The 19,720-nt window shown below is 39.2% G+C and overlaps 2 protein-coding genes across 3 annotated transcripts; both read right to left on the reverse strand.

Annotated features, from left to right (window-relative positions):
- Positions 1–973: 973 nt before the first annotated feature.
- On the reverse strand, positions 974–4,028 carry MEE59 (maternal effect embryo arrest 59). The gene is made up of 4 exons (XM_077374981.1): positions 3,738–4,028; positions 3,524–3,625; positions 1,558–1,713; positions 974–1,195 (listed from the first exon to the last, which is right to left on the reverse strand). The coding sequence occupies exons 1-4, from the start codon at positions 3,960–3,962 to the stop codon at positions 1,151–1,153; spliced, it is 528 nt and encodes a 175-aa protein (XP_077231096.1). The 5' UTR covers positions 3,963–4,028; the 3' UTR covers positions 974–1,150.
- A 5,972-nt stretch (positions 4,029–10,000) lies between these two features.
- On the reverse strand, positions 10,001–14,275 carry LOC143864143 (transcription factor bHLH113-like). Of its 2 annotated transcripts, XM_077374998.1 has the most exons (6): positions 13,788–14,265; positions 13,556–13,699; positions 13,006–13,071; positions 12,633–12,698; positions 12,481–12,531; positions 10,001–10,486 (listed from the first exon to the last, which is right to left on the reverse strand). In XM_077374998.1, exons 1-6 carry the CDS (start codon positions 14,019–14,021, stop codon positions 10,340–10,342), a joined length of 708 nt encoding a protein of 235 aa, XP_077231113.1. In that variant the 5' UTR covers positions 14,022–14,265; the 3' UTR covers positions 10,001–10,339. The 2 variants fall into 2 exon arrangements, with proteins under 2 accessions (XP_077231113.1, XP_077231120.1); XM_077375005.1 differs by lacking the exon at positions 13,006–13,071 and having other exon boundaries at positions 13,788–14,275.
- Between the last annotated feature and the right edge of the window lie 5,445 nt (positions 14,276–19,720).

The raw sequence follows: 19,720 nt of genomic DNA on the forward strand, positions 1-19,720 counted from the left end.
CTACTCGGATCTTCTGCCAAGAATGAGAGGCCTTGCTGAAGACGCCTTTAATTTAAATTTTACAGATTAGCGTTAGATTTCCATTCACCAAGACTTGCTAATTTAGGATTCTTGATAAGAGTTATCTTTAGTTGGCCCAAATCCTTAAAAAATCTCCCTAATCAATTAGGTTTTGCCATTGTTGGCCGTTCTAATGAAAACATGTTTCCAACAATATCCTCTGGGTGAGGGTTGGAACGTGGGTCGGGTTGAGTTTTGGTAAAAAATGAATAGGAATCAACCTGAACACGACCCGATTTTACAACAATATCCTGTGTGTAGAGTTGGGAACTTGGGTCAGGTCGGGTTGAGTTTTTGTTAAAAATTGAATAGGAATCTACCTGAACCCAACCCGATTTTAAGGTAAAAGCTCAATCCGAATTCCTAAAAATCGACCTGAGCCCCTACCTCTGGGCAGTGATAAATCGGCCCCCATATATCTTAAATTGACCCGCATCTCTCTCTCTCTCTCTCAATAGACCCCATATATCTTAAATTGACCCGCATCTCTCTCTCTCTCTCTCTGTGTGTGCACTGCCCTATATGGGGTTGGATTAAAGATATACGGGGGCCGATTTATAACTGCCCTATCCTCTCTGACCTTGTTGCATGGCCTAGAAATGAGGAAAGAAGAGAAGCGTTTCTACCAATACCCTATGTTCCCTTCTTGCATGACCTGGAAATGGGGAAAGAAGATGAGCGTTTCCATCAATACCCTATGTTCCCTTGCATGACCTAGAAACGGGGAATGAGCCTCCTAATTTTTGAATGGCACAAATGCTGATGGTGGAACATGAAAGCTACCAATGGATACCATAATCCCATGCCCAAACAACCCCTTTAAGATTTAAAACATTCATATATTGTTGGAACCATACCATCATTATTTTATTTAAATGACTATAAATAATCAGATAAGACAGTGACGAGGGAGTTATCTAAAACTTTGAGAAATTTAATAATTTAGCTTGGTTTATTTACTTGTTTTGATAAGCAAATCCTCTTCATAAACGTTATTACTTGTAAAGAAAACCACTACAGATAAAAAAAAACTTCCCATACAGAATTGAGAAGAGGCAAAAAGCGGAAGCCCACCAACTCAAATTCCCTCTCAACAACTCTCGCTCCGATTTGGCTTAGAAGAAGCAAAAACAGCCTGAAAGATAAAACCCAATAGAGTAATTCAGAGCATACAGAGCTGTTAAAAGTATAAAAGATTAAATAACGCCAACTCCAACATCTTAAGCTTTTGGAGCAATTGGTTGTTTCACATGGCATCAGAGCCAAAGGTCCTCAGCTCAAGCCTTCTTGATAGCAAAAATCCACATGCAATGGCCAAACCCAAAAGAAGGGCCACATGTGCCACGTGTAGGCCAACCCTAGAAAGTTGGGCCACACGTGAGGGGGAGTGTTAAAGTACAAAAGATTAAATAACACCAACTCCAACAGCTTAAGCTTTTGGAGCAATTGGTTGTTTCACAAAAGCGGAGATATAGGTGTGCAGTGATATCGTATTACCTCTTCTCCATCGACCTTTGGTATCCAGTCATTTGTTGCAGGGTTGCTTTTTAAACCCTTCATATCTCTCCCTCCATCTCCAAACCCTTGCAAGCCACCAAGAAGAGACCCATCTCCACCATCATCTGCCACCATTCCTATAAATCCACTACCAGTCTGCATCCAAAACCAAATCAGTAACATGCTCGACACATACATTCTCAAACATGTATACAAACAGAAAACAATGAATTAAACGCTATTACGAAAGCCATTGAGCTACAAGTTTGAAGGAAGTGGCAAGCAAACATATCTTTTATATAGAAAATACAAATTAAGAATCCCAACCCTAATCCCAGTACAACAGTTTGACCCAAACTCGAAAGCTATTCAATTTTTAGACGGAAAAATACCCTTAATTTGGAGGTGCTGCCACCGGTTACAAAATTCTCCCAAGTAAATTGATGAGATATTGAAGAAAATCCCATTTTTGCCATTTTGTTTCAAACTTAAAGAATCCTCGTACAATTCGAAGGTCCTCTTAATTTTCAAATTAAATGTGTATTTTCTAAATTAAATCTAATTTTTACGATTCAAACTTAAATTTAATGAATAATTCTTAAGTTTTTCATAATTATTCATAAATCTAACAAAAAATTCAAACTTAACGAAAAAGATATTGTAGTAAAAACTAAATTCACATCCTATTCTTGTTGGGGGTTCCACATGAAAGCAAAGATCTCACACCGGAAATGTGAAAGAGATGTGGATGCGCTTGCAAGGGCTTAGGCACAATCCTTAACGACTAACCTTTTAGGAGTGAGTTCTACCCGGGTCCCAACAATTCGTATTAGAGTTTGAGAATGGAAACCCGGTGTACCCTTGAGGAAGGATTTTGGGAAGATCTCATTAACCCCAGTAACCTTGAGGACGGAGAAAATCCCCTGTGGAAGATCTTGTAGTTCCCACATGGAGGGGGAGATTGTTGGCAGTTCCTTGCGAAAGCAGAGATCCCACATCAGAAAAGTTATAGATATGTGGATGGGCTTATAATGTTTTGGTCACCCTAATGTCTAGCTTTTAAGGGTGAGTTCTAGGTCCCAACATTAATCATAGGGATGTCAATGGTCCAATACAAAAGGTAATTGATAAGATTTCGGTATAACAGTTGGATCTGAATTGTGTCGATTGGATCCATATCCTATGGTCCAAAACTATTTCGGGTCATGACCCGACATAGTTATAAAATCCGATTGAGCCTCCTAAATCTGAATGAAGGCAACAATCATATTTAACTTTACTATTAAGAAAAAAAAATGCACTTTTCTTTAAGCGATTCCCAAGAAAGAACTTTTCTTCAACTGTATGGTGCTTGATTGCCAATGTATCATCGAAATCCTTGGAGACTGCGAGACAAGAAACATGTGTAATAATTGCATATCTGGTGGCATGGCATCACTTAGATCTCCATATGAAATAACCCAAAAAAAAAAAAGAAATTTCTTAGGTGATCCTCCCCTCTTCTCTCCTGGTTAACTTGCATCCAGACAGAATAAAGCACATGGCTTTACCAGGGTTTTAATTGCATCCAAAGAACGTTTAAACGACAAATAACATTTCATTTTGATGATGACTTTCCTGTCTCTATCGTGTTTCTTCCTTTTCCCTCCCCTAACCCTAGCCATAAATGTGACCAGTGTACGTAGGACTATCGGTCCCATTCAAAATGGATCATGACCCACCAATCTTAGAAAGTAGGATCTAAAGAGCACTAGGAAAAAAAATGATCGGACTGATAAGGGATCCAATTAGATCCAATCCGAAAAGGATCGGACTGAACAATTCTGAAATCCGAAATTTGTAACTATGGCTGCCATCAATCTCTTCCCTTATGGACTCTGCTCTTTGGTATGGTTTAAAAGGGCCAAAATATGTTGGTGTCAATATCAATTCTATAGGTGAAACTAAACAAAGAAAAGAACCAAACCGTGTAATGTTGCTTGTCAACAGAGTTCAACTCCTTGTAGTATTGTGTCTCCTCAAAATCTTCTTCTACATAAGAACCACCACCTTCTTTCCCATATATGATCTGAGAGAGAGAGAGAGAGAGAGAGAGAGAGAGAGAGAGAGAGAGAGAGAATCAATAATATTAGTAGAAATATGGCATATTGAGACAAAACAATAGAGGAAAAGAGACTGACATGGGATTGAGATTGAAGAGTTCTAAACTTGTCGAGTTCAGGAATGATTCCAATGGAATCGTCATCGGAAAGGGAATCATCAGAGACTCCTTCACTTCGATTGGGTTTCTTTGGGCGCTTTGGAGCAATGGAATCAAAGTGAGATCTGACCTCTTGGGTCATCTTCACTTGTTGATCAGCCTCCAAAACCTCATCGCTCCGACTTGGTTTTATCACCACCGCCATAACTCCCTTCCTCTCTTGCTCTGGTTTTTTTTGCCTTTATGAGTAAGGAAGAGGACAATTGGGTTTTTTATAGTCTGGTAGTGTCTAGAGTAACGATTGTTAAATAAGATTAAAAAAATAGAGAATCCTACGGTTTAGGATACAGAATGGAACGTGGCAGAATCTTGGGCATCGAATGAGTTATGATTAGACCTGGCAAACGGTGGGCTGCGTTACTTTCACCCAACCCATACAGGTACGGGTGGTGGAATCTTACGACTTACAGGTCACTATTTTGTGAACCCGGACCCCAGCCATATGGGCTGGGTGGACCAGTGCGTCTAAGTCTCCAGTTTTTATTCCCACACTATAGGATGATCCAAACTGTCGATGTGATGGGCCATATGGTAAATAGCCTGTGCCCAAAAAATCATTTTCATAGGATGATCCTAGCCCTCTGATCTATGGAGGGATTTCATATTATTATTTATGGAAACCTCTATAGATCGGAGGGCTAGGATCATCCTGTGGAAATGATTATTGGTGCACAACCTATTTGAGTTGTGTTCCATCACATGGATGGTTTAGGTCATCCTATGATGTGGTCCATATAGTACTTTCTGAAAAATATGGGCTATAAAGGGCTAACACCATATAAAATCTGGATCATTTGGGTTTTTAGGGGAACTTGGGTATATCCAGCTCGGCCTAGTTTTTGTCAGGCTGGGCTAGGCCAGGTCAAATTTCAATGGGTCACTAATTTAGTAACAGGGTCACTAACAGGTCACTGATTTAGTGACCCAGACCCCGCCGGGTGGACTTGTGGGTCCAGGTCACTTTTTGCCGGGCCTGCTTATAATTGATGATTTGATTAATGAAAAGCTACCTAATGGTACAAAAGTAGATGGAGCACTCATTCAATTAGAAAATTATGGGTGTCATGATCCGATGGATCTGACAGATCTGATTTTAACGGACAGGAGTTAGGCAAACAGCCTGATCTGAACCGTGTCCATTAGATAATGATCCACCTAGCCATAAAATTAGATGGAGCGTCCTAAAACCAATGGAGGGCTCTGGTATAGAAAAATAGCCTTCATGTTTTTCTTCATTTCTTTGTTCATGAGGGTGCTTAGGGATTTGCTAGCATCCATCGCAGATGGTTTGTTGCATGTCAGATGAGCCACCTCATGAATGAAGACAAAAGCTGCTGTAAAGTGAGCCTGTGTGGCTGGTCTGACATGCAAGAGAGCATCTGCGACGCTAGCAAATCCCTTTTTATAATGTCTACAATCCTTACAAAAAAAAGACACTATTTTATTTGTTTTTTAGTCGCTTTTTGGATAGTTGATGATTATGCCCTATTTCCTCCCTATATCTTATGCCCTAATTATATATAACCTATTTTTTGGTAGGTAATGAATGGTTAGGCAGACCCCAACCGGCATTAAGAAGCAAAAGCATATACATTACGATATTGGGGAACACCAGTTCAACAGAATCATTCATTATGATCTGTTGGAGTTCATTGGTAATGCTATCAGGGGGAATATCCACCCCTGTACAAGGATAAGAGAATTTTGAAAGAAGATCAGCAGCTTAGTTTCCTTCTCTCCAAACGTGGGATAGGGACCATGAGGGGAAGTGAGAGAGACTCTTTTAGCATTATTCAAGGTGGGGATCATTCTCCAGGGGCATAGGCTTGGGTTTTTGAAGGCTTGAACAGCACCCTGAGAATCTGATTCTATCCATATGGGGTATTGGGTGTGAGTTACTACACAATTGATTCCAATTGAAAGGGCTAGGATTTCTAGTTCTTGGATTTGAGCTGGAGGAACATTGAGATTATATATATAACCTAAGCAGGACCTAGAACACACATATGGGCTGTCCAATTCAGAATTGATTGTGAACAATACTCAGGAAGTAGGAACCGATGAGTACTCCAAAAAAAGATTCCTACTAATAAGGGGTCAAACTGATCATGACCAAGACATCGGTGGATCTGATCCAAAGTGGATCTCCATTGGCACCGCTATAAACAATTTGTTGAATTAGTAATATATAATCAATTGGAATAACTTCTTTAAGAAGGGGCATTCTTGGAATGTGTTTTTATAAGCGCACTGAAGATGGTTTTATCTTTAGTTTGGGGTTATCAATCAAAAGAAGTGATTTAGGGCTTTTCTCTACAAGAGAAGGGTTTTTTTTATCTCTCTCCAAGGGTTTTTCTTTTGCAAAGCTTAATGTAAGGGTTTTGGATTTCTTTTATGGTGTTTTTGGGGTTGTAAAGACGTTGTAAGAGGGAGTTGGGTATTTTTGCTTGAGTTGCAAGAAGAAGGTATTGGTGGGGGTTTTCACCATTGTTGGAGAGGTAAGGATTTTAACCCTTGTTTGTAATTTTTCATTGTTCATAGTGAATTTCTACCAACCAGATTACCCGAGTAAGCCAAGTGCCGAACTACGTAAATCTCTTGTGTCTCTTGGTTTGTTATTTTCTTTCTTTATTTCATAACACTCATTTCTTATTCTTTTTTTTTTTTGGTAGGCAAGCTCGGGTTAGGCGGACCCCTACCAGAAGTAATTATGAAAGAAAGGAACAATACGGAAGTAGGCCACGAGGGCAGCTAAAAGGGAAAGAAGGAAAAATCGTACAAGTTCCCAATATCCCAATAACACAAAGCCAAGAAACAGGCAAGCCAAGGCACAAACAGCAGCTGGAGGGCGTTATGAACGAGTGTAAATTGTGCCAGAGAAGTCGGATCTGATGATGTTTATTAGATCAAGAGGGAGGGAATCAGTTGGGATGTCTTCACCTTTTATGGGGCATTTGAATTTGGATAGGAAATCGGCTGCTCCATTTGCTTCTCGCCAAGAGTGGGTGATTTTCCAAGCAGGGAGCTCCGATAACTTGGCGCTAATAGTTGCAAGGGTTGGAATTAGTTTCCAAAGACATCTGGCCTTTCCATTGATCACACTGACTGAGTACAGGGAGTCTGATTCATGCCATAAATTTCTGATTTTGTATCTCAATGCAGTGCTGATATCTCATTTGTTGCACACACTCGTTTGGGCTAATTCCGTGTGTTATTGGAGGCTATTTGGTATTGTTTGGTTCGAGGCTATTTGGTATTGTTTGGTTTAAGTAGTTTCCTATACCGGATTTCTAGTAGTAGGGTCTTGCCGCAACACAATTATCAAACCTCCGTGACAAGTGTTTATTAACCAAAAAATTCATGAAAAATTTGGATAATTATATAAGCCACTTATCATTAGCCTGTAATGTCATCATCGGTTGTAATAGACCAACTCCCGAACGAACATAAATAACTTAGGGAGATGATTTAATCGCCACCCCCCCCCCCCCAAAGGATAATGCGCCCCCCTTTTAATGGAATTATTGACACATTATCACGTTAAAAGGGAGGCGGGGGAGCTGCCCATAATTCACATTAACAGGGGGGCACATTATCCTACAAGGAGGTGAAAAATCCATCGCCCATAACTTAGCTGTAAAGCAGTTGTCGGAATCATATCACGGAACAGGACGATCCAACGACTACCGCTAGCTTCATCCAACGGACAGGGTGCAAAACACTTTGGTACAAAATACTATATATTGAAGATAGCAAGTGAAGAGAAGACAAGAGAAAACAATTTCATAGACCAAGACTAACGGTGTCAATTATGGCTCGGGCTCGGAGGCTCGCTCGAGCTCGGCTCGAGCTTGGCTCGAATCCTTAACGAGCCGAGCCGAGCCTCTCGTTAAGAATTTAATATATTTAAATATATATATTATATATTAATATATACATTAAAAGGGTTGTCCATGGAGTGAAAGAGGGGGGGGGGGGGGGCAAAATATGTCACTTCATTTTTGGAACCCCATTTGTTACTAGGACCACCCCCATAATGTAAAAAAAGTAGTCAAATTACACTAGTAGGGCTGTCCAGGGAAGATGTGGGGGTGTGAACATAATATAACCCAAGCTCGGTAAGGCTCGCGAGCCTGGTTCGACCCCGAGCCCGAGCCGAGCCTCACTTGTGAGCTTAACGAGCCGAGCCGAGCCGAGCCTGGCCAAGCTCGGCTCGTTTACACCCCTAACCAAGACGTTGGTTTATCGTAGACAACATAGAAGAAATGAAGTAAACTCCCCATTTCTACCTGCCTCTGCGTTTAGGTGTGATATCTGAAATAGTCAAACCATAAATTAGGTGTGATATGGAGGAATAGTCCAACCATGAAACAATGATGTTAATCCCCGATTAGGTTATATGTAATTTCTTTTGTAGGAATCCCAATGCAGCTAAACCCTTTTTTTTTTTTTTTTTAAACAGATACAGCTAAACTTGATATCCCACTTTGGCATAGAACAACAACCGAGGATTGCCAGTATTCCAATTCAATGCCTGGGTCCCAGGGTGTGTTTTGTTGCACAAAAGCTCAGCAGCCGTCAGAATTTGGCTTGGATTTGGCATGACATTTCACGTTTGGTTGCTAAAATAGCATTGGACTCCCCTCTGATTTCCTTGGATGTCTCATATGTAATAATTGCTTGTCCACTGATGTAGATTCATTGTCCCTTTGTGACTTTTAAACCAAATTCTTTCAAAAGCAAGGAATTTTAGGTGAATTTTCTAAGGAATTGTGCTCTCTCTCTCTCTCTATTGGTAATGACAACCCTTACTTATTCTCATACTCTCTGAGTATATGTCGCGGAACCAAACACCACTTACACTATTCCAACTATTCTAACACAGGATAGATGATGATGGTCACTTTGATATAGAATGAGGATTGCCGCTATTCCAACTCATTGCCTTTGGTCCATTAAGGGATAAATGATTCCAAGCTGTTAAATAAATCTTGATTGTAGGTGGTTGAGCTACTGGACTAGTTATTCAAAGTCTTACCTTGTCTTTTCTATTCCATCGCTGTGGTGGGCCAAACTTGTTCACGACAAAAACTATGAATCGCATGGCTGCTCGTAGTATGGAACATAAATTTTTAGGTTTTGGACCACATGAAACATGGGATCACCAATGACTTTCAGCGGCCACCTTTAGAAAGACTACACATAATGTCACTTTTACTACCAATGGGAAGCCAACTTAACTTAGGGAGGGACAAGGCATAACGTCACTTTTACTATCAAGGGTTTTTTTAATTCTTTTTTCATTATTATATTTTACCCCCAGGCCAACCTCTACCTAATCCGATCCCACCCAACTCAGGCTCGATTTTCCAAATTGGAATAGACAGGTCGAGTTAGGTTTGAGAGATTTAAAGGCAGGTTGGGTAAGGTTGAGAGATTTAAAGAACGATTGGATTAGGTTTGGCCATCCTAGACCCGAGGCTCAGGTTAGGTTTGAGGCTAGGGTTGGTCTCAACCCAACCCTACCCGAGTAGCACCCCTATGAAGAAGATAAATGACTACATAAATCAATGGTCCAGCCTTTCTTGATGAGAAATTATACGATGCCCGACAGTCAAGTCACGTGAAGGTGGCACTTCAAAAGTACTACCCTTGATATTTGATCCAACAGCAGCCTCTTAAAAAGTGTGTCATCTCCTGTATGTTTTTCAATGACAATCGGCCCATCTCATGGTTGGTCATATAATCAATAGATCCGATCATTTTTTTTTGAATAGATCTGATCACATACACTCATCTCCTGTATGTTTTTTTCCAGCCACAGCCTATCCATATCGAGGCCGTTCATCCCGTGGGCCAGACCATGTTCAGATAAATGGCAACGATCGCCTTTCATACTATACCTTAAAAATGTTTCATGTTTAAACCATACTCTAATTCTATTCCCAGAATGAAGTCAACCTCTAAAAAAAATAGAGCAACTGCTCCCATATCTTTCTCTATACTTATAAGGAAATGGAAAGAATCCTGCCCATTTCCCACCAGCCATAAGGAAAGGACAAAGAATACCTAACATCATTCATTGAGACAGAACTCCAACCTCCCTTGTTCATCTTTCTACCAATCTCTGTCATTAATATAGATGGATTATTAGCAAAGAACATTGATAAGAAAACGCCATAATGCAGAGTCAAAACACGACTACTCATTAAGCTCAATGAGACTGTTCTCTGTCAAAACAAAATCAGGGTTACTTCTCTTTTCAACTATAAAAAACACCCCTTAAAACCAGTTTTTCTTCTGACTTCTGAGTAGTGTGATACTTATGATTTTCTGATAACCATTGGGGGTGGAAATATCAATTTTCCTTCATGTTTTTTCCATTGGTTATCTTTTCTTTTCTTTCCTGTGTAGGCTGCTTCTAGTAAAAAGGAGGCCAAAAAGGAAGCAGCAGGTATATGAAAACGACAAAAAAACAAGAAAGAAGAAGAAGAAAAAAGAGGCAAAAAAGAAAAAAAGATTTTAGTGATTTGAAGAGTTTTTGGTTCCCGTGACTGGTGACCAGAAATCAGCACCGTTGGTATTTGCCACGTGTACGGTGCATGCAACTGGTACAAGGCATAGTCCTCGGCTACTTAAATCGTATCTCGATTCCTCTTCTCCTGCCTCCTGCAAGAAGAAAAGAAAATAGATAATGCAAATCAATTGATATGTTATTCAACCCCTCCCTTTTGGTAATCACACACATAATGCAAGAAAATTGCATCCCCTCTGAGATAACATTAATCATGTGAAAATACATGGTTTTATGACTCAATTAGTATGATGGATTGCTGGAATCAGGAATTGAAATTGGCGTCCTATTCTGATTCCCTTGTCAATTGAATGAACACATAATTAAATAAAAATAGAAAAAAAGGGCAGTCGAGTGCAAGAGGCTCCCGCCATTGCAGGGTCCGGGACAGATAGATGTATACAGCCTTACCCTTGCTTTGCAGAAAGGCTGCTTCTGTAACTCGAACCCGAACCCGTGACCATCAAGCACAATGGAGCAATCTTACCGTTGCGTCAAGGCTCGCCCTTTATAATTAAATAAAAATATAATTAAAAAAAAAATCCAATGAAAAATTCATTCTGATCAGTGCTGAATCACAACACCATCTCTTAGGGAGAGAGAGATTTTGGCTTTTCCCCACTTTAATTCTGCTCTGATATGAATTCCGCCCCCTAATTTCCGTTCATTTATGGAATCGAATGCTGGAATCGAGCGGAACTGGGATCATATGCTGATTCAAGAATCTGATCTTGACAATCCAGACGCATGCTGAAATCGACATCTTGTTCCAATTCCGCCTGATTCCAGCATTTGGTTCAAATAAAGGAACGAAATTTGTGGGGAGAGCTCAAACCGAGGAACACATTTAGAAAAAAATGCCAAAATTTGTTTCCGGCCCAAAATGCGATATTTTGATTCCACCCCGTTTGGAATTAAATGTTTATTGGAAATTTTTATTTCAACGTTTCCTAATTCCAGCAATCCGAACCCACCTGTAAAGTAATTTACATCAATAAGGTATTCAATAAGGTATTTAATAGCTATAGAGAAATTTACATCCATAAGATATTTAATAGCTCTAAGAATATGGAACGCGAACAGGCGAACAACGTTCACACAAAAAATACATATTATGACCATGGTTTAAAATTTCGACCTAAATCCGAAATTTCAGATTTCGGTGAGGACCAAAACCGAAATTTTCTTAAATTCAATTTTTCGCCATTTACCAAATTTCGGACCGAAATTTCAATTTAATGATATTATTTATTAAAAACAAAAAGTGTTACAAAATTTCGGTCCGAAATTTGGGTCCGGAATTTGGAACCAAATTACCAAATTTCGGACCGAAATTTCGGCGAAATCCGAAATTTCGGTTTTTGGTGGGGTCCGAAACGGTTACCGAAACCGAAATTTTAAACCATGATTATGACTAGAGTTTTGTGGTAAAAATGATCCCACAGCTATAGAGCTATACAATACAAGGCATTTAATAGCTACAAAGAAATTTAAATCTATAGAGATTTTATATCTATAGAGAAATGTATATGTATAAGATATTTTATAATAAAGAAATATGCATTAGTTAAGAAGACTTTAGATTTATAAGGTTTTAAATAGCTTCCAAGAATATAGAAATTTCATAATATCTTATATTCCATGAATAATATATCTGATAGCTATGAAGAAATCTACATTTACAAGGTGTTTAGTAGCTAAAGGAAATAGATACAAGGGCGCCCTTACATAAAGAGCAGGAGAAGGGCCATTGATTGGATCCACGCCATTAAGTGCAGCCGAATTTACTTTCTCAAATGTTGCGGAAATGACGGGGATCCAATCAAGAGCCCTTTTTCAGCTCTTTATGCAAAGGTGCCCTTGCATCTATCATTCCTCACTTTATATTTATAAGTTATTAAGTTTTGGCTCTCCATGTTTTTCCCATTAGGCCATGTTTGGCAACCATAAATATTTTCCCAGGTAATATTAATTTTTCTGCAATGGTGATTTTCCCATTAAACCTAAGTAGGTTTGGTAAAGACAAAACACAGGGTGTCAATATCAACCAAGGAGAGGAAAATCAGATAAAATGGGTATATGTCTTTACCGGCAGAGAAGCAGAAGATGGAAGGCGTTGCAGGTACGGAGAGCTCAGGACCTGAAGAACAGAAATAGAAGAAGATATTCACCAGAAATTAAACACACAAATAAATAAATGTGAAAATTTCCATAAATGCCCTAATTTTTTTAATAAATTACCTGAACTTGGTCATGCAGAAACCTGATGTATCCCATCGCTTCATGAAGAACTGAAGCCGTATCTGTCTGCATCAGTCAAAGTCAAACAGACCCTTCTGTCATTAAACAGAAATTCTCAGAAGAATCTGTAAATTCAGATATTTCAGCTCATTTTATTTTGGATATTGATATTGGCACTGCCATGTTTTGATAATTACAGAAACCCAATTTGTCATTTGTTTTTTAATGGACATCTGGGTGCCTTTTGGGAAGTGTAATAACCTTTGACAGCTGCTTAAATAATCAAAAGACAAACATAGTTTGTGAAATTATCAAGACAGTGTAGTGCCAATATCAGGGCCTTTTTTTTTCTATTTAAAAATTTCTCGCCCACCTTGCCAAAGGGAGAGACAAGCTGCTGCAATGCCGTAATTCGCTCCCCCAGCTTCTCTTTCCTCACCTATCATTGAAACAAAATAAATCAACAAACACACATAAAAATTAAGGAGATGATATCAGCACAACCATATACCATGTTTTTATAATTGCACCAACTCAGCTACTATTTTCTTTTCAATTTGGCTTATGATAGCTTTTTGTCTTTGAGAAGTGAGAACCGTAATAATCTGTGACTGCTCTTAAAGTAATGAAACACAAGATGGCTTAGTGCAATTATTAAAACAGGGTTCTGCTGATATCATTTCGGAAAAATTCAGGACCACTGATATTGGCACTACGGTGTTTTAATAACCGCACAAATTCAAGTTGTCTTTTCTTTTTCAATTGTTTCAATGATCTTTCTTTAGAACTGTAATAACTTTTAGCAGCTGTTTAAATAATAAAAGACAAGATGAGTTAGTGCAATTATCAAAACATAATAGAGTAAATATCAGTACCCAAATTAACTCCATTTTTTGTTGGAAATTTTAAGCATTCAGACCGACCTTAAATGGACCAGTTGCAGAGGGCTCTGATTTGGGTTTTTTACTCATTTTCCGGCTATCAGCTGAACCCATCTCCCGAGTCAACTCGACACCCGACCCAGTTGGTATTTTCTTCTCACTCTTCTCTTCACCACTGTCCGATTTCTGTTAAAAAAAAAAAAAACCAATAAAAGTTACAAATCAGAGAACTTCCTTTCACATGCAACGAATTTCTTGCATTAAAATTACTTACCCTCGAAGAATTTGAAGATGAATCGCTACCCGTAAGGCCGGATTTCGAAAAACCCATGACAAGCTCGTTTTGGCCATCCCCAAAACACAACATTTTTGAAGGTTTTTCAGCAGAAAAAGAAGAAGGGTAGATGAAACCCTCATCTATTTCAAGACCCACATCGTCTGATTCCATAAACTGAGCAAAATCCCCTTCTGAAATTGGGCTTCCATTAAAATCATCAGGTGTAGACATTGATGTTGCAAAAGAAGAGTGTATAAGAGAGAAATAAAGAGAAAATCAGAAAACCCTAAAAAACCTAATCTTTTCAAAACTGTATATTCAAGTCGCTTTCTCGTTCCAACAAGTGAGAATAACGAAGCTCTGTAAACACCTGTTGAAAGGGGACAGAAAAGAGAAAGGGGGCTTCTTTTTCGAGTAGTATTGTAAAAGAGAAAAGAAGGTTCAAAAGAAAGAGGGTTTTGTTGGTTTGTTTGTGGGGTTTTTTGTTAGGGGAATGATATTTTCCCCCCTTCTATGTATGGATTCACCCCTTATTTTTTAGATGGACGACACAGCCCACACCATAGGATGATCCAAACCGTCCATTTGATGGGCCACAACATAAATAGGTCGTGCCAGAAAAATATTACCATAGGCTGATTCTAACCCTCTGATCTATATAGGTACTCAGATTATGAAACTTCTTTAGATCGGAAGGTTGGGATCATCCTAGAGAAATGATTTTTCGGGGCACAACCTATTTACATTGTGGCCCATCAAATGGACGGTTTGGATCATCCTATGATGTGAGCTGTACTGTCCATTTTAAAAAATAGGAGGTGAATTCATACATAGAAGGGGTGAATTTATCACAGTCCTTTTTGTTTTGTTTGTGGGGTTTTTGTTATTTGGTCATTGATTTGCTCAAAAACTTCAGTTTCGAAGTTTTACAGTCAAAATCAAACACCGACAAACCAAACTCGCCTTTCGGTGGATTCAGCGGTTTCTGGTTTGTCTCTAGGCGCGAAAACATATAGAAAGCTCACATATACACCACCCTCTTTTGTCGGGGAATGATATTTCCACCCCACTTTTTACTACTTTGTTGTTTGTGTCTTCATAAAAATGGCTGCATTTCCACCGCTTTTGTTTTTCTTTTTAGTGGTGTCAGGAACAGAAGCAATTTCTTCTCTTAATTTTCTCAGACCTTATATCTGTAACCACACCCAGGGGGCCATCTTATTAGACATTGAGGCTGCAAATCGAATGACCATCTTATCGATCTCATATCATGTGAGTGAGCTTGATAACTATCAACTCCTATTAATCTGGTTTTTGGGGTCCCTTTCCTTTGATTGCAAGATCAATCATCTTATTTTCCAGTCAATATACTTTGATAGCATGTTTAGTCATAAGGGAAAGCCCCCTTACCAAAGAAGAATTGAAGGAAATCAAAAGCCCAAAACTCAGAACAAAAGATAAATGACGGAAAAGATCAATATATAATTTAACTATTTTTGTTAAACCCTAAACGAGGCTTGATGGATCAAGGGCCGAGGATTATCCAATCAAGGTGACCTCAATGGCATTTGGCTGGACTTATGGTTGTCGTTCAGATCAACAGATACGATCGCGTAATCAAGGCAGAAGTGTTGCATGGCAAGTATCTTTTAGGAAGAAGTATAAAAGTGGAATTTTTGTATGCTACTAGAGTATGCGTGTAGAGGGTGAGCCTTGGCGCAACGGTAATGTTGCTCTATTGTGACCTGGTGGTCGCAGGTTCGAGTCACGGAAACAGGCTCTCTGCAAAGTAGAGGTAAATCTACATACATCTAGCCCCTACCCAGACCCTGCAATTTGAGGGAGCCTCGTGCACTAGTCCGCCCTTTTTTTTTAACCACAGTGGGCTTGTCTTTTAGGAAGGAGTATAAAAGTGGAGTTTTTCACCTTTATTTGATTAGAAAAAGAGTAATATTATGGAAATTTGTCATCATTTTGTAAATTATCGTGAAATCAAATGATCCTAACCATCAATCAGCAGCCTGAAGAATGGAAGATTAAGGCCCCGTCCATTTGAGATTATGCCAACTGATTGTGAGTCCAAAACCAATTATTGGACTTAAAATTAAACGTAATTTGATCCCAATAATTTGTTTTGGACTCTCAATCAAGTGGCATAATCTTAAAACAAACAGGGCTTAATAGAGAGAAGTAGTGATTGTTCATTTGTAGTCCAACAATCAGATGATCTTCCAATGAAAGCAACATTTGGTGCCATTGTCCATCCAAGGTGGAGAAGTTGGTCTAGATGAGCATTCCCAACATCAATTTGTCTACCTTGAAGTATTCCCATATGCTACTTGTTCTTTTATGTTGCTGGTTTTTGACTTTGTTTACTGTTGATGTCTCAGCTTCTGGGGGAAAAAAAAATAATACAATTTTTAATATTATTTAGATATTCTACAGTGAAATAGTATACCCTTTTTATAATTGCGCTCCACACTTAACCAACTGCCGAGTAAATACAAATGCTTACTTTTATCAGTTTGTCTTGCGACTAATTCAAAACTAAGACCAAAGCCAGACCACGAGGTGAAGTGGGTTTGTTGAAAGTGTACTAGCATTCTTGGCCCATGCTCTGCATGGGTGTAAGATAATGGCCCCAACCCATCAAGATATGAGGTGTAAAATAGTGTACTCAACCTATGGATGGGCTTTGGGTGGGGATCTTCGGACCCACGCCATAAAAAAATGGGGTAAAATGGTGGGCCCCATCTGATGCTTGAGTTTGTGAGAATCCATCCTTCCCAAATATGGGGAAAAGTGATGTGCCCCTCCCTATGCGCATGGGTTTGGGTGGAGATGGTGGCCCACTCATGGCTGTAGATGGACCTCACCTTATCAAGACATGTGTTGTAAAATGATGGGTGCCACTCAGGCTATGCGTGAGGTGTAATAAAAAATTTCTCGGAGGGAACGGATGACAAACATGGTTAGTGTATGTTATAGCTTGTAGATGATTGAAAAATATAAAAGGAAGTCTAATGAGCATTAAAAGAAACACAACAAACTGAATGAGAGAATAAAGATAGGGAAATGATTTTTTCACCCCCCTTAGGATAATGCGCCCCCTTTTAACGTGAATTATGGGCAGACTATAAAGTTTTTTGACGTCAAATCACGTTAAAAGTGGGGCGCATTATCCTTGCGTGTGTGGGCTCCCTTAAGATAACTATAGTCATTCATAGTTATCATTGAAATAAAAAAGAAAAGAAAGATAGCTGTAGTTAACCTTCTATATTTTAACACTCCCCCTAAAATGGATTAGTGATACAGGCATCATTTTAGGTCTCAAGCATCAAATGCAGGACTACAGACACATTTGGTGAAGATGTCAGTAAGTTGGGTAGTACGGTGAACAAAGTGATCTTGGAGATTGCCATATGGCGTGTTTGGTTGCCAAAAAAGTAGGAATTTTTTAAGCATTTGGACAGAATTTGAAATTCAATACCACGTTTGGTTGTTTTTTCATCCTACGGAAAGCCAGTTTGACTCCCCTGGAGCCATCCAGCAACCAAACATAGCAATCATCTAGCTCCAAAATACCCTTATCACAACTTCTCTTATTCTTTGGGCATGTTTGGAAACCATGGAAAATATTCCATGGAATATTAGTGGTGCGCGTCGTTAGAAATGAGCAGAGAGGGCGAGGCTCAAGAGTGAGAGTGAGGGGAGCCTGAAAAGCACCTGAAAAACTGAAAAGAAGACCAATTTAAACTAGTGTATCTTTTTCACTGGTTTTTTTGGGAAGTCGTACATCTGCCCCTTTTGATTACTTGGGACAACCAGCAGCAGTGTACATGGCAATCTGCCCTATTGTGTTCTGACGTAAAGTAAATCCCAATTCTTTTTTTTTTTTTCGGAAAAATTGCTAATGGGGAACACCAAAATACAAGAATTGTCAACGGGGACACAATTTTGAGAAATTGTTAAAGAGGGTTGATAACCTCCTTTTGAGAGTTTGATAACCCCATTTAGAGGGTTGATAACCCCCATTTCGTCCCTCTCTAACAATTTTTCAAAAGTGTGTCGCCTGTTGGCTCGTATTTTGATGATGTCCCCATTGGCAATTTTTCCTTTTTTTTTTTTTTTTTTTTGAGGGGGGGGGGGGGGGGGGGGGGTAGATTTCTTATGCTCAAACCACGATCTCTCCACTCCCGTCCTCTCAAGTTCCCCCGTCGCTCTCACTCCTCTTTGATTTTAAATTTTTGGGAAGATTACGGATAGATACCCTCAACCAAGGTTTTAAGTTTCGGTTTTGGGCGAAATTTAAAACCTTTCCGAAACCGAAATTTCGGCTGAAATTTGGTAAAAGCTCTCAAAATATCGTTTTTTAAAGCCGAAATTTCAACCGAAATTTCTGTCGAAATTTGGTAAAGGATTAAAATAATATTAATTTATCAATTATTTCGCCGAAATTTGGTTACATTTTGGTTTCGGTGCGATTTCGTTTCCCGACTGAAATCTGAAATTTCGGTCGAAATTTAAAACCATGCCTTCAACTATCTAACATTTTTCTAACCCTATAGTTTCGAAGTCACCAACGACACCCGTGAACTTTATGACACATTCAAGTTGACCCCCCTCCGTTGACGGTCCGTCACTTTAACCTGACGGAATGACTTAAACTAACCTGAGTTAATATTTTGAGGATAGAAATACCCTCCTTACTGGTTTTAAGCCATTTGCAAAGGGATTAGCGTTACAACATTTCCTTCCAAGCTTGTTTCTTCTTAGTTGAAAGTTCCTCCTCAATGGCATCAAGTGGCTCTTCTTCAAGACATCCCCCACCATAGACAACGAAACCCCACTCCATGGCTACATCAAACCCCACATTTCAAGAAAAAAACACTGATAAAGACAAAAAAACCTAAAACTAGGGTTGCAACTTGGGTCGGGTTTTATCCGACCTACATCAGCACGACCCGAAAAACACATGGGCCGGGTTTAGAGATCGTGGGTTTTACTAAAAGAAACCCGACTCACCCAACCCGAGTTGCAACCCTACTTTATTGCCTGCTATGAGACACAGTGGTGAAGATAATATCAATGGAGGTAAATCATATGAAATGGTCATGACATCTATTTAGACTTGATGTGGCCTCAGTCATTTCACATGGATAGTCTTATTTTTACTTATGACTATGTTCTCTTTCTGTATTACTCTATTTGCTAGATTTATCCTCTGCTTAATAGGATGGGATTTCTTTATTTATAGTTCATGTGTAATGAATGGGAAGAGCTAGGAGATTAGCCTTCATCCGAGTATTCATTTTGCAGAATGAAACTTGAACTATGGGTTAGTCTCTAAAGTTAGTTAAATATCTGGTCAGAGTGGGAAGAGTATGTTCAGTACTAAAGGTGCACCTCTATTTTTTTACTTATGACTATGTTCTCTTTAATCTCTTTGTTCAGTACTAAAGGTGCACCTCTATTTTTTTATACCAGTGCATTCTTTAAATCAAGTTAAAATAATGCGACGATGTGAAAAAACCCGACCCAGCCTGACCCAACCCAAGAAACTAGCTTGAGTAGGGCCGGATTTATGAATCGTGGGTTTTTTCAAAAGAAACCTGACCCGACCCGAGATAGTTTCTTGGGTAGCGTAGGGTTCTTCAAAACCCGACCCGTCCGACCCGAGCTGCAACCCTACCTAAAACATTACGGTTTATATGCAGAGCATGATAATAATGTGAATGAAGACAAATAAAACCCCTACATCGAGGGTTTGTACTGATAAACAAATGAGGGTTTGAATCAGACCCTAATTTTTCAGTTTTGAAGTATGAAAACTTTAATTTTTAGTTGGGGTGAGGACATTATAGTCATTTCCTACTCTAAAAAGGGGCCACAGGTAGGGGTGCAACTTGGGTCTGGTTCAACCCGGAAAA

The sequence above is a fragment of the Tasmannia lanceolata genome, unplaced genomic scaffold (genome assembly GCF_043159265.1).
Source record: "Tasmannia lanceolata isolate RefF3 unplaced genomic scaffold, GAP_Taslan_0.1 ptg000003l, whole genome shotgun sequence".
NCBI lineage: Eukaryota > Viridiplantae > Streptophyta > Magnoliopsida > Canellales > Winteraceae > Tasmannia > Tasmannia lanceolata.

Bases quoted from the DNA above. Each gene is read 5' to 3' on its own strand.
- MEE59 (XM_077374981.1), bottom strand. From the start codon at position 3,962: ATGGCGGTGGTGATAAAACCAAGTCGGAGCGATGAGGTTTTGGAGGCT. The intron at 1,714-3,523 runs GTTTGGTTCTTT...TTTTGGATGCAG, and splicing joins TTGACAAGCAACATTACACG to ACTGGTAGTGGATTTATAGG. The intron at 1,196-1,557 runs GTAATACGATAT...TTTATCTTTCAG, and splicing joins CAAAGGTCGATGGAGAAGAG to GCTGTTTTTGCTTCTTCTAA.
- LOC143864143 (XM_077374998.1), bottom strand. From the start codon at position 14,021: ATGTCTACACCTGATGATTTTAATGGAAGCCCAATTTCAGAAGGGGAT. The intron at 13,700-13,787 runs GTAAGTAATTTT...TTTTTTTAACAG, and splicing joins CATCTTCAAATTCTTCGAGG to AAATCGGACAGTGGTGAAGA. The intron at 13,072-13,555 runs GTCGGTCTGAAT...TTTCAATGATAG, and splicing joins CTGCAACTGGTCCATTTAAG to GTGAGGAAAGAGAAGCTGGG.